The following is a 12642-nucleotide window of genomic DNA, read 5'->3' as shown; positions in this document are numbered from 1 at the left end:
TTTGAAGTTGAAAACCTGAAATGAAGGGAATCAGAATCAAGGGGGCCCCGGTGATGTAGTGGGTTAAGATTTGGGTGACTGACCACTCTTCAGGAGAAAGATGAGGCTTCCTGCTCCCAGACAGAGTTACAGTCTTGGAAACCCACAGGGGCGGTTCTATCCTGTCCTGCAGAGTTGGAATTGACTTGGTGGCTGTGTTAGTGTGTGTGTGTATGTATGTATTTAGAATCAGCTTTGAGTTGGTTTGCTAGGAAACCCCTGGGCACACCTGTGACTGGTCACATGTGAGCATTCAACACTAGCCCACTCGCAGCTTCATAGGCTGGCGCCTTGCTTCTCAAAGTTGACCCCACATCCGTCCTTACCGGGCTGGAGAGGGCCACCCTCCAGCTGTGCCACACCCGAGGCAGGGGGAGTTGTGGGACTAGCTCTGGACTGAGTTGGGGAGCCAGACCACAGGGCTGGAGCCCCCTTTCCTGTTCTGCACCGCTGTGTCTTCATTCGATGGGGTGGAGCTAGGCCGGGCTATTGGACAGTCCCTGTCTGCTCTGACAGTGTGACTTGGTGCCCACTGTCGCTCTGTGTGGTGACAGCTTTGTTACCGTGTGGGGATGGGGTGGGACTTCTTCCCTCTGCTCATCTGGGGGCCTGTGAGTATGAGCCCACCAGTGCCCATTGCTGTGGTTTCAGTTGGCTCTTGCATTCAAACCGTCATCTGTTAGTCCCTGGCAGCCTGAACTTGAGACGAACCTGTATTGTCAGAAAGGACTTGTTGGTGCATTTGGGCGCTCATACGGAATGGGAGGTTCATTACAGGACCCAAGAGGTCTTTCATATCTTGCTTGAACTTGGTAACATTTGTCAGAGAGTCAGGACAGGCGTTTGTGGATCGGATTTGACTCTGCAGTCCATGCTGCGATTGGGGCCGGATCCTCAGGTGGGCAGCTGCCAGGCCACGTGCCACCAACACTCCTGTTAATACCTGATGACTTGCTCGTACTCTGCCAGTCTCTGTCCCTTCTCTGCATCTCTTGGGGCTCAGTGCGTCAATGAACCTGGGAACGCCTGGCAGAGTGTCAGCTTGGGTCTTCCAAACCCACAGTCACCCAATTCATTCTGACTCATAGTGCCCCTACAGGACAGAGGAAAGCAGCCCCACAGGGTACCCAAGATCAAGACATTGTCACGTCTTTCTCCCATGTAGCAGCTGGTGGGTTTGAACTCCCAATCTTTTGGTTACTAGCTGAGTACTTTAACCACTGTGCCACCAGGGCTCCTTCAGGTTGCATAAAACATGCTGCCATCAACATGGTTCCAACTCCTTTCGACCTTACAGGATAAAGTCCACCTACCTCTGTAGTTTTGTTGAAGCTGCAAGTCGATAAGTCTCCACAGGAGTAGAAAGCCTCTTCTTTCTCCCAAGGAGCACCTGGTAGTTTCAAACTGCTGACCTTGCAGACAGCAGGCCAGCGCTCGGCTCACGATGCCACCGGGGCTCCTGCTTGATGGGAGCTGTTGAAAAGCAGGACCCCGCCCGTGGCAGGAACAGCACGACTATCTACCTCTCGTAGTGATTCCCACGTGTCTCCGCACACAGAGCCTGCTGGCCCCAATCTAGGGCAGGAGGGACCTAGACAGGTGAGGGTAGGAGCTAAAATGCTGACAAGTATTTTCTCAGATACCCACTCAACCCAGTTCTATAAGGTTGACAGCCTTAGGGCCCATTTGGGGCAGTTGTCCTCTGCCCTGTAGAGTCACCAGAGTCCACATGGATGGCGTAAAGCAACACTTGACCCCATACAACTGCATGGCCCTCTTTCTCGGGAGTGGCATGCGCTGTTGCCATTCATTCTGTGTCGCCCAATTTTCAGATAAGGAAGTGACACAGCCACAGTCGGCATACCTTGGGCAGTTCCTGCTTTTGAGAAGACCTTCCCCCTGGGTGGATTTAATGGGCTGCTGTCATGCAGGAAAGACCAAGTGCCTTGCTCTGAATCTTCTGTTGTTGGGTGCTGCGGCTCTGCGTCTCCAGCAGGCTCGCACGCGCTGCCGCACACTTGTCTTCTTTCAGCCTATGGTTGCAGCCACTCCTTCGGGTCTTAGTCTTTTTCTCTGACCCTCTCCTTTATCAAGCATGATCTCCGTTTCCTGGGCTGGCCCCTCCTGATAACCTGCCCCAGCTCTCTGAGATGACGTCCCACCATCCTTCTAAGGAACATTCTGGCTTCCGAGACAGACATGCTTGTCTCGGGAGGCTGTGGTCTCTTCAGTGATGGTCGCCAGCAGCACAGTTGACATCCCTCGATTCTCCTGTGGTCGTCCTTATCCAGTGCCCAGCCTTGATGTGACGATGAGGCTCCCCGTAGTCCTTAAGATGGCATCTGGATCCTCGAGCACACGGGGAAGAAACCCGTGGTTCCAGACTTCCGGTTAACTCTCTTTCCAGCTGAAAGGTCAGCACCATCCCAGGAGTTCTCAGCTCCCAGGACTGCTCTTTGTCCATGTGGAATCTGCACGGGAGCTGCTGATGCCTCCCATGTGTGGATGGCGGCATGTAAGCGGGCCTCAATGACCTCCTCCTCCGCCGCCTTCCTCCTGAACCCAGCTGCCAAAACCTCCAGAACCATGGTGGCTGCTGAGGGAGGGACATTAAGCCCCCAGAAACCCAGCCTCCAGACAAGACCCTGTGGGCTATTAGTCATGACTCAAGCTACTCCACCACCCAGCAGCCTTGTTCCCAGACTCCAGATGGAGCGTGGGCTGTGGCCGCTTCCAAGGCTCCCTCCTCCGAGAGCCGTCCTTACTTGGGATACGAGGGGCCTGTCCGTCCACGGCTCCAGGTCGGCTTTTGTTGTGTTTTTGCAACTGCATGTTGGAATGCATGCCAGCGATTTTTCAGTTATTCCTGCTTTGGATTTGTCCTCCTGCTTCTTGTTCGCAGGAAACGACCTTACAAGTAAACTGGCAGAGCTGGGCCGCTGTCAGTCCTTTCTCAGCCCTCGCCTTCCGTTTCATCCGTGGTGTGAATGAGCACTGCCTGCTAAGCCTGCCAAGGGCTGGCCTGGGGAGTGGGGGTGACATCTTTCAGTTTAGACTTTCCCTAGAGATGAGAATCATGAAAGAGTCAGCAGCGGGTCCCCAGAAGCACAGAAGGTCCATTAAGCCAATTCTCTGGTTTATTGTTATTGCTGGTCATTATTTCTGGCATGCAGTGACATGGCACTGTGGCCTGACGGCCTCCAGAAGCTCCTCCTTAGCTCCCTCTTGTTAAGAAAGTGGGGAGAGGAGCCGGGGTGGGGGGGGTGGGGGGTGGGGTGGGGAGAGAGGCCCGCTCTGTCTGAGCCTCTGATCCGGAGCTGGGAGGTAGAGGCTCCGGAGAGGGCACCTGGGGTCCCCCTGGAAGTGAGGGTCTGGCTTAAAAGAACCTGGCTTGCGTCCACACCATGCGCTTTCGGAAGAGACCTGTCTGTGCACGGTCAGGTTTTCAAAGACGGTAACCTTTCTGAAACACTTCACCAGACTTTCTTCCTAAGTGCTTCTCGGTGCAGTTGAACCTCCAACCTTCCGTTTAGCGATCGAGCCGGACCATTTTGCACCAGTCAGGGACTGCAGGGGCTTGAGATGCAAGACAGCTTCACTCCCTCTTTGCCTTAAAGCACGTAATCTGAACAGTTTTATTGACGTGCAATTCCCATGTCATACGACTCGGTGGCTTGAACGTACTAGGAAGACTTGTGCAGTCATCACCACCACCCATTCTAGAATCCCTTTTTTGCTTTTTTTTTTTTTGTTTTTTTTTTTTTTTAAACAATTTATTAGGGGCTCATACAACTCTTATCACAGTCCATGCATATACATACATCAATTGTATAAAGCACATCTGTACATTCTTTGCCCTAATCATTTTCTCTTGTTTTCTCTTCTTTTCTTTTTTTTATTTTTTTTTATTTTTTTTTTATTTTTTTTTTTACATTTTTTTTTCTTCTTTTACATTTTATTAGGGACTCCAACAACTCTTACCACAATCCATACATATACATACATCAATTGTACAAAGCACACCCATACACTCCCTGTCCCAATCACTCTCAAGGCATTTGCTCTTCACCTAAGCCCCTTGCATCAGGTCCTCCTTTTTTTTTTTTTTTTCCCCCCTCCCTCCCTTTTCCCCCCTCCCTCATATGCCCTTGGTAATTTATACCTCGTTATTTTGTCATATCTTGCCCTATTCGGGGTCTCCCTTCCCCCCTTCTCTGCTGTCCCTCTCCCAGGGAAGAGGTCACATGTGGCTCCTTGTAATCAGTTCCCCCTTTCCAACCCACTCACCCTCCACTCTCCCAGCATCGTCCCTCACGCCCTTGGTCCTGGAGGTATCATCCACCCTGGATTCCCTGTATCTCCAACCCTCCTATGTACCAGTGTACAGCCTCTGTCCTATCCAACCCTGCAAGGTAGAATTCGGATCATGGTAGTTGGGGGGAGGAAGCATCCAGGATCTGGGGGAAAGCTGTGTTCTTCATCGATACTACCTCACACCCTAATTAACCCATCTCCTCTCCTAAGCCCCTCTGTGAGGGGATCTCCATTGGCTGACACTTGGGCCTTGGGTCTCCACTCTGCACTTCCCCCTTCATTTAATATAATATATATATACACATACATATATACATATACACATAAATACACATAAATACACACACTTATATCTTTTTTTTTTTTTTTTGCATGATGCCTTATATCTGGTCCCTTGGGCACCTCGTGATCGCACTGGCCGGTGTGCTTCTTCCATGTGGGCTTATTTGTTTCTGAGCGAGATGGCCGCTTGTTCACCTTCAAGCCTTTAAGACCCCAGACACTATCTCTTTTGATAGCCGGGTACCATCAGCTTTCTTCACCACATTCGCTTATGCACCCATTTGTCTTCAGCGATCCTATCATGGAGGTGTGCAGTCAATGATATGATTTTTTGTTCTTTGATGCCTGGTAACTGATCCCTTTGGGACCACTCGATCACACAGGCTGGTGTGTTCTTCCATGTGGACTTTGTTGCTTCTGAGCTAGATGGCCGCTTGTTTATCTTCAAGCCTTTAAGACCCCAGTCACTATCTCTTTTGATAGCCGGGCACCATCAGCTTTCTTCACCACATTTACTTGTTCACCCATGTTGGCTCCAGCTGTTGTGTCGAGAGAGTGAGCATCATAGAGTTCCAATTTAATAAAAGAAGGTATTCATGCATAGAGGGAGTGTTTGAGTAGAGGCCCAAGGTCCTTCTGCCACCTTAATACTTGACCTATACATATAGACACAAAGATCTATTTCCCCAACCTCCTATATATATTTGCATGTACATGTCGTTGTCTAGACCTCCATGAATGCCCTTTGACTTCTAGCTCTTTCCTCCATCTCCCTTGACTTTCCTCCTGCCCTACTACCATGCTTCATTGCCACCTGGGCTAGAGTATACCTCTTCTCTAAGCAACCTTACCCTTGATCATTTCCCACCAGGCCTGCCACTCCCCCTTCTCTACCCTTTGGGGTCCCATGTTTTTCACTTGTCCCTGGGTTTGTTAACACCACTTCCTTACCCCCCCTCCCCCCCACCCCAAGTCCCCCCGGAACTGTCGGTCCCGTTGTTTTTCCTCCAGATAGTTCATCCAGCCTGTCCTATTCAGACAGACCTGTGGAGTCACTAACATGTACGAAAACTAGACAGAGGAACACAAAGCAACAGTATATAACCAGACAGCAAAACAACCAAAACAAACCACTGAAAAAGAACAGAACAATACAGTTCGCAAGAGAAAAGCTTGTAGTTAGTTCAGGGATCTTTGCTGGCCCTTAGGAGCGTTTTCCAGTCCAGTCTGTTGGGGCACCACGCCCTGACCCCAAAGTCCACTTTCAGCATTCCCTGGGGACCTTGCCACTCCATTCCCTTGCTGTTCCGCTGCACTCCCCCAGTGCATTGCCTCGGTGTGGTGGGATCAGGTCAGGTGCAATTCCCACACTGTGTCTCCGGTTCTGTCCCCTGTATCGCCCTTAGTCACTGAGGGGCATCATGTCTCATAGTAGGGCCAGCCATGTTGTTCTCTCTGTGGACTGGCTGCTCTACTCAGGAACATCATCCTCACGGCCTGGTGGCCCAGGCTGTGCTCCACTCTCTCCTCCTGCCCCTTCATCTGCTCCCGTGTGCTCTGATCAAATATGTCCATCTCCCATAGCTGCAGGGTCAATGTCGTCCTTTGGAACAAGTTCTTTTCGGGGGAGGGGCAGGAATCCACTTAATTTATGGTGCTGGGGCCTGCCTCCCAGACCTCTCCACCGGTTCCGTCCTCCACGCCGGGATAATGCATTCACACCTTGCGACACTGGGTTGAAGTCTGGTCCCACTTTCCCTGTGGAGATATAAACAATACCCTCCCCTTGGGTGGATTAATGCCCCATTTCTGTCATGCTGATTGTACTTACCTCAGGGGACTCTGCTTTTTGAGACTGAAGAAAAGAAATCAAATCCAAGCGAGGGCCTTTGACTTCCTTGGGGGATCTGAGTAGAAGAAAGCAGCATGAGTAGCACGCTGCCTCTCCTCCAAGGGCCCCTCGGCCGCCCCTGTGTTAGTGTGTGTGGCCCGGGGCCAGGAGTCCTGGCTCAGCCTGGGCTAAGGAAGTAGGGTCTGGCTGGCCAGGAAAGACCTTGGAACACTCTGCCCTATTTCTGGGGTTTCCAGCGGCAGAAGGTCAAGTTCCTGCTCCAGTGGAGGGAGGAGTTGTAGGCTCTGGCCTTGGCGGCCCCAGTCTTTGACAAGAGCTGCATCTCCAAAACCCGCAGTCAACCTCGTTCAGCCCGGACATCGAGGACATGTGCAGAGCGGCCTCTCCCCGTGCTGACCTTCCACAGGCAGGACTGCAGAGTGTATCCAGAGGGGCAGTGGGAGAGAGGAAGCGGAGAGGCTGACTCGGGTTCAGAAAAGTCCTGGGACTGCTTCTACGTAGATGCCTCTGAGGACTTCCAAATGACCGGCAAGCCGTTCTTTCCCTCCCACCAGCTCTGCTCTCTGGAACCGTTTCATTTCCACAGACCAGGCCGGCTTGTTGGTTCCTACAGTTTCTTTTCACTTTGGGATGAGACCGGCTCGTTTGTGCAACCAGCCAGCTGGCCCTTTGGAGCACGTTCTGGCTGGGAGACATGGAGTGGCTCGGAGCTCCTGGGGAGCCCTCCCGGCCATTCTGTGCGGTGCCTCCTGTCTTCACGGGGCTTCCACTAGGTCTGCACTTCCGGGTTCAGGAGCCAACCTCCTGCGTGAGGACTGAGACTGTGTTTTTGAAGCGAGCCTCCAGCCCCGGCCCTGCCTGGCCACACTCCCCGCCTGAAGAGTAACTCCTTTGTGAAATTCCTGAGGCTGGAGGGAGCAGCTCCCGGGAGCCAGCTCTCCAAGTGGCAGACTGGGGCAAGGAGGGCGATAAATATTATGTTTATCAAGTGACAAGGCCCTCAAGAAGGCCGCGGAGAGGAAGAGCCACACATTCCTGAGTGAGAAGTATGTGGCCTATAGAGCTGTCTGGACCCCGCGTTTGGAGAAAAGGGGTAATTTGGCTGTATTGTTGAGGATGGTGGAGTTGACTCTGCTGGTGAGGAGAGAGGTGGATGCCAGGTGGTACTAAGCTGCCCTCTATTCCAATTCTGAATACATTGCTAGTTAGACTACCTAATCAATAGACTGTATATTTCTTGAGTGCGCCTACTGGTGTAGTAGTTACTCTCCGGGCTGTTAACCGTAAGGTCAGCAGTACCAAAGCACTGGCCGCTCCGAAGGAGCAAGATGGGGCTTTCTACTCCCGTAAAGAGCTACAGCCTTAGAAACCCACAGGGGCCGTTCTATCCTATCCTATAAGCCCAAAGGCAAACTCCATGCCATCGAGTACATGGCAACTCACAGCCACCGTGGAGGGCAGGGTGGAACTGCCCCTGTACGCTTCAAAGGAGGCTAGCTCTTTATGGGCATAGAAAGCCCGGTCTCACCCACAGAGCTGCTGGTCGATTCGAGCTGCTGACCTTACAGATTGCAACCCCAGTAGAAGCCACTATGCCACCAGGCTCCCACCCTGTCCTCCAGGGCAACTTGGCGGCAGTGAGGGTTTGCATGCGTGCGAGTGTTTGTCTGGTGGGACTGTACACTGTTGTACATGAGGTCCGTCTGAATTGGACCTCACAACACAGCAACAACCTTACGCGGGCACGATCTTTAGGGAGTTCTCATTATGAGGGGAATCAGAAAATTCAATACTGATTATTGGTGTGGAACATGGGACAGATGAACTAATGCCTCCTGAATTGGCCTTGGGGTGAGGCCAAAGGAGGAATCAGCTTTGATAGGAGGCCCAGGTAGTTATGGCAGCAGGTCCTTCTGCAAGGAGCTGTGTCTTTAAGGAAGGAGACTCTGCGCAGGAGGAATTTTTGCAAGGGATTGGCTGGGGCAATTGGAGGTCCACGGGAAACCAACGGACCGAGAAAGAGGATTGGGAAAGCAAATATCTAAAAGCGAGGAAGAGCCCTGGTGTCATTACGTGTGGGCTGCTAACCACAAGGTCAGCAGTTTGAAACCACCAGCTTCTCCCAGGGAGAAAGATGAGGCTTTCGACCCTGGAAAGAAGTACAGCCTCGGAAGCCCGCAGGGGCAGTTTTGCCCTGTCCTACAGGGTCACTGGGAGTCGGAACTGACTCAGTGGCAGTGAGCTTGAGTGTTTGGTTGTTGAAATGAGGTGAGGAGAAGTGGAAAGGACCTGGCTTAAAGCAGCTTCTGTGGAGTGAGAAGGAGGGCAAGCGTGTCAGGTGTTCACATTCACTGGCTATCAGGAACTGTGGAAGCGGAGAGGGTTCTGCGTCGGGGGGCTGCTAAGCCAAAGTAAAGCAATGGAATCCACCGGCAGCTCCTCAAGTAGGAAGATGTGGCTTTCTGCTTCCATGAAGAATTTTAGCCTCGGAAACCCTGGGGAACAGTCTTTTCCTGTCCTATAGGGTTGCTAACCACAAGGTCAGAAGTTTGAAACCACCAGACACTCCTCTGGAGAAAGATGAGGCTTTCTACTCCCATAAAAAGTTATAGTCTCAGAAACCCTCAGAGGCAGATCTGTCTTATAGGATCATGAGTTGGAATCGACTTGGTAGCAGTGAGTTTGTCACTAGAGTAGCCCTGCTGGTGCTGTGAGTTAGGCATTACGCTACAAGCTACAAGGTCAGCGGTTCAAACCCACCATCTGCTCAGTGGGAGAAAGATGAAGCTGTGTGCTCCTGTCAAGATACATAGTTCAAGAAACCCAATATAGATAGGGTCATTATGAGTCAGAATTGACTTGATGGCAGTGGGCTTGGTGCTGTTTTTGTTGTTTTAAATAGAGTTTCCATGAGTCACAGTCAGCTAGATTATGGCAGTGGGTTTTGTTTTGTGTTGGTGTTGGCTGTAAGTTGTTTACATCTTCCTGGTTTTAGCACCTGAAAAGATTGATAAGAGAACGGGCTTAGGATTCGTTTTGGATGTTGCAATAAGTGCTTCCATGGTAGAATTCTTCCGTTCCAGGTGTTCTGATTCTTGCCCAATGTATCTTGTACAAAGCCTCCCACCTGCCTATGTGTCAGTGGACTCCTGCCTGTTACCGTGTTGAACAGTTTCAGTGGTGCTTCTAGACTAGGATGGGCTGGGAAGAGAGGCCTGGCACTCTCTCTCTGTAATTCAGCCATGGAAACCCCTATGGATCCCAACAGCGCGGCGTGCAGCCTGATCATGGGGGATATGGCACAGGACCGAGGAGCATTTTCCCCATTGGACTTGGGCTCACCCTGAATCCGGGACTGCCTGGAAGGCAACTAGCAACCAGCTTCCTGAATTGCAGACATCTCCATGGCTTGACTAACAAAGTGGTATTTTTCACCCAATCTTGCAAACTTGTCCATGAATCTGGCGGCTCTCCAGGGCCACTCCCTTCCAATGGTGACTCAGGGACTCAAGCTGCCTCTTAGTTGTGCAATAACGTCTCATCGGTGAGAGGTGGCTCTTGTTGCTTGGGGAAGCTGGTGAGGGTGCCGGGCACAGTGCTTCTATGTAAGAGTGGTTTCTGTATCCTGCTGAAGCCTAGGCTGCTCTGTCTGTTTGCCAGGGACTGTGGTGTATGGCGAGCCCATCACTGCCAGCTTGGGAACTGACGGCTCCCACTACTGGAGCAAGAACTGGGCCAAGGCTGCTGCCTTTGTCACCTCGCCACCCCTGAGCCCGGATCCGACGACTCCAGACTTTCTGAACTCCCTGCTGTCCTGGTGAGTCCTGACGGCCCATTCATACTTCCCTAATGTCCACCCGTCCTCACACCCAGCTGACCTAGTGGCTTGAAATACAGTGGCGGAAAGCAAGCTTGCACCCAGACCTGTGTTCACTGGGTCTTTAAATAAGAATAGGGACTCATCACTCTTTATGTCATCACGGGAAGGACTTGCATATTAGAACCTGGGCCATCTTGAAAGTCAACCTAAGGTCATTCATTTGCCAGGTATGGAAAGCATCCCATTAGAGTACACAGCGGCCCCTCCAAAGCCTCTCTGCAGAGGTTCAGACTCTCAACCTTACCTTGAAGCTTCATTATCAAACCTTTCCCCAGAAAGGGGAGGACAGTTTTTTTTTGTTGGTTTTTTGATGACATTGAAATAATTTTCCAAGGTTGATTTGCAGTCAAAGTAGAGCTAAAAGCCAGTCCTGTGTTTTCCTTGCAGTGGCGATCTCCAGGTTACTGGCAGTGCCCACTGTACTTTCAACACGGCCCAGAAGGCTGTCGGGAAGGATAACTTCACCTTGATCCCTGAGGGCACCAATGGCACTGAGGAGCGGATGTCCATCATCTGGGACAAAGCTGTGGTAAGGAACAGTAGCTTCACCCCTGGGGTGGTCTGGGTTCTCCCTACCCACCTCAGCTGAGGGCTCTGGGTCTCAGACAGGCCTGGAGGCTGCAGTCGAGGGAATTGTAGAAACTGATGCTTGTGTGGTGGTCATTCTTGTGCTTGGAAATCAAAGACGCGCTTCTTAGAGGTATTTCCTTCTACACAGTGCAGATGAGGGGGCTTCAAACAATTTGTGGGAAAATAGAATTAAAAGGTAATGGGCTTTCCCCCACAAGCTCTTTGAAGCCCCCTCGTGTATACTCCCTATCATTATCATCAGTGGAGCAGTAGAGCCTGAGACCAAAAGAGGACTCTCTGGGTTGTCAGGAAAAGAAGCTTCCTTAGCAACCGGAAGAGTTAGCTCTCTGCTGCTCTTGGAAACTGCCCCGGTTTCTTTACCATTGGCTCTTAGGCTCTGAGCTTAGCAGTCCCACCATCTACTGACCTTTATAACATCTTTGGGCTTTTTCGTTTTCATTATTTTAAAATGCAGTAACCCAACTGGGTGTGTGTGTGTGTGTGTGTGTGTGTGTGTGTGAATACACATGTTAGGTCGTGTCATCGAGATAGCCTGATTTCAAAAAGAAAAAGGAAGTGCTTAAAATCACTGAGAAGGTCATGTTTCTGAACCAACTATAGTTCGTAGTTGGATGAATGTCTTCCTGTTTTTCACCAGTGAGTGAGGACAAGCGTTTGTGCACGATGTGTGTGCACGTGCATGTGTGAGTGTGTGTCTGCATCACATTGGTGTCTTCATGCTTACAATTTGGTTTAATCTGATTTTTAAAAATTTTAGTGTGCCACAAAAATGTGACGATATCCTTAAATAAACCTGAAACACGATTCCATCTTAATACTGAACCCCAATTCCTTTTTAATGCACTGATCATTTATTTTATATTTTACTGATACGGACATCCTTGTAGAAACATCTTTGGTGCCTATCCTTCGTTATGCCTCAGAAAGCTCTAGACATGACCTGGCTGGTTCACAGGGCCGGTGTATTTTCCGGATTTTGGTGGCTTGTGCCAGAATGCTTGGCAGGAAGATTATCCTGAGTTCATGCCCAGCAAGGTTTCCTCTCTCAGGCCCACAGCATTGAAGCAAACACTTGGGATTTTGTATCTTACCGTCTTTCACTGAATGTCTGCATTTTCTAATTAGAGCAAGTAGTCTCTTCCTGATTATGAGTTGTTCCCCCCCCCCGCCCAACACTTTAAATATCTGATCATTTCTTTGTCGACTTTTCTACTAGATGTGGAGTGGGGTTTCTAATCCACAGGTAATGTAGTCATTTCCTTGAATCACGGGCTTCAAGGGACAGTCGAGCCCAAGTGGTAAAGATGAGGAATTACTGGAAGGAAAGGAGTGGAGAGCGAAGTGAGGCACACTGCGTTAAGCCAGACGCAGGGTTGAGATTTGGGGGGTGGCTAAACCAGAAGATAGGGTGGGCGTGTATATCTTGTTGAAAACAGCAGCCAATCAGACAGCTGATACTGCCTAGAGAGCTGGCGCAAAACCCTTCAAATATAAAAACAACAACCACGTTTTAGTGCAAGCTAGTAGATTTAGAGCAAGTTGCCAAGATAGTGTGGAGTGGCTTCATGCACTCGCCCTCATGTCACTCCTGCTTACATGTAGGGACATGATTATAGTCAAATCAGGAAGTGGACAGTGGACGGACGTCTGAGGTAGGTTCATGCGGCCACCGCTGCTGTCAGGG

The 12642-nt window shown here is 50.6% G+C and overlaps 1 protein-coding gene across 1 annotated transcript in view; it reads left to right on the top strand.

Moving 5' to 3' along the window:
• Positions 1-12642, top strand: part of DPYSL2 (dihydropyrimidinase like 2) — an 83216-nt gene that overhangs the window by 59590 nt on the left and 10984 nt on the right. The window contains exons 9-10 of the mRNA XM_075556483.1: positions 10148-10304; positions 10755-10896. Coding sequence (XP_075412598.1) covers positions 10148-10304; positions 10755-10896 — 299 coding nt within the window. The remainder of the gene's footprint in view (positions 1-10147; positions 10305-10754; positions 10897-12642) is intronic.

This window comes from Tenrec ecaudatus, chromosome 8 (genome assembly GCF_050624435.1).
Source record: "Tenrec ecaudatus isolate mTenEca1 chromosome 8, mTenEca1.hap1, whole genome shotgun sequence".
Taxonomy (NCBI): domain Eukaryota; kingdom Metazoa; phylum Chordata; class Mammalia; order Afrosoricida; family Tenrecidae; genus Tenrec; species Tenrec ecaudatus.
This window is presented reverse-complemented; position numbering and strand designations above follow the sequence as displayed.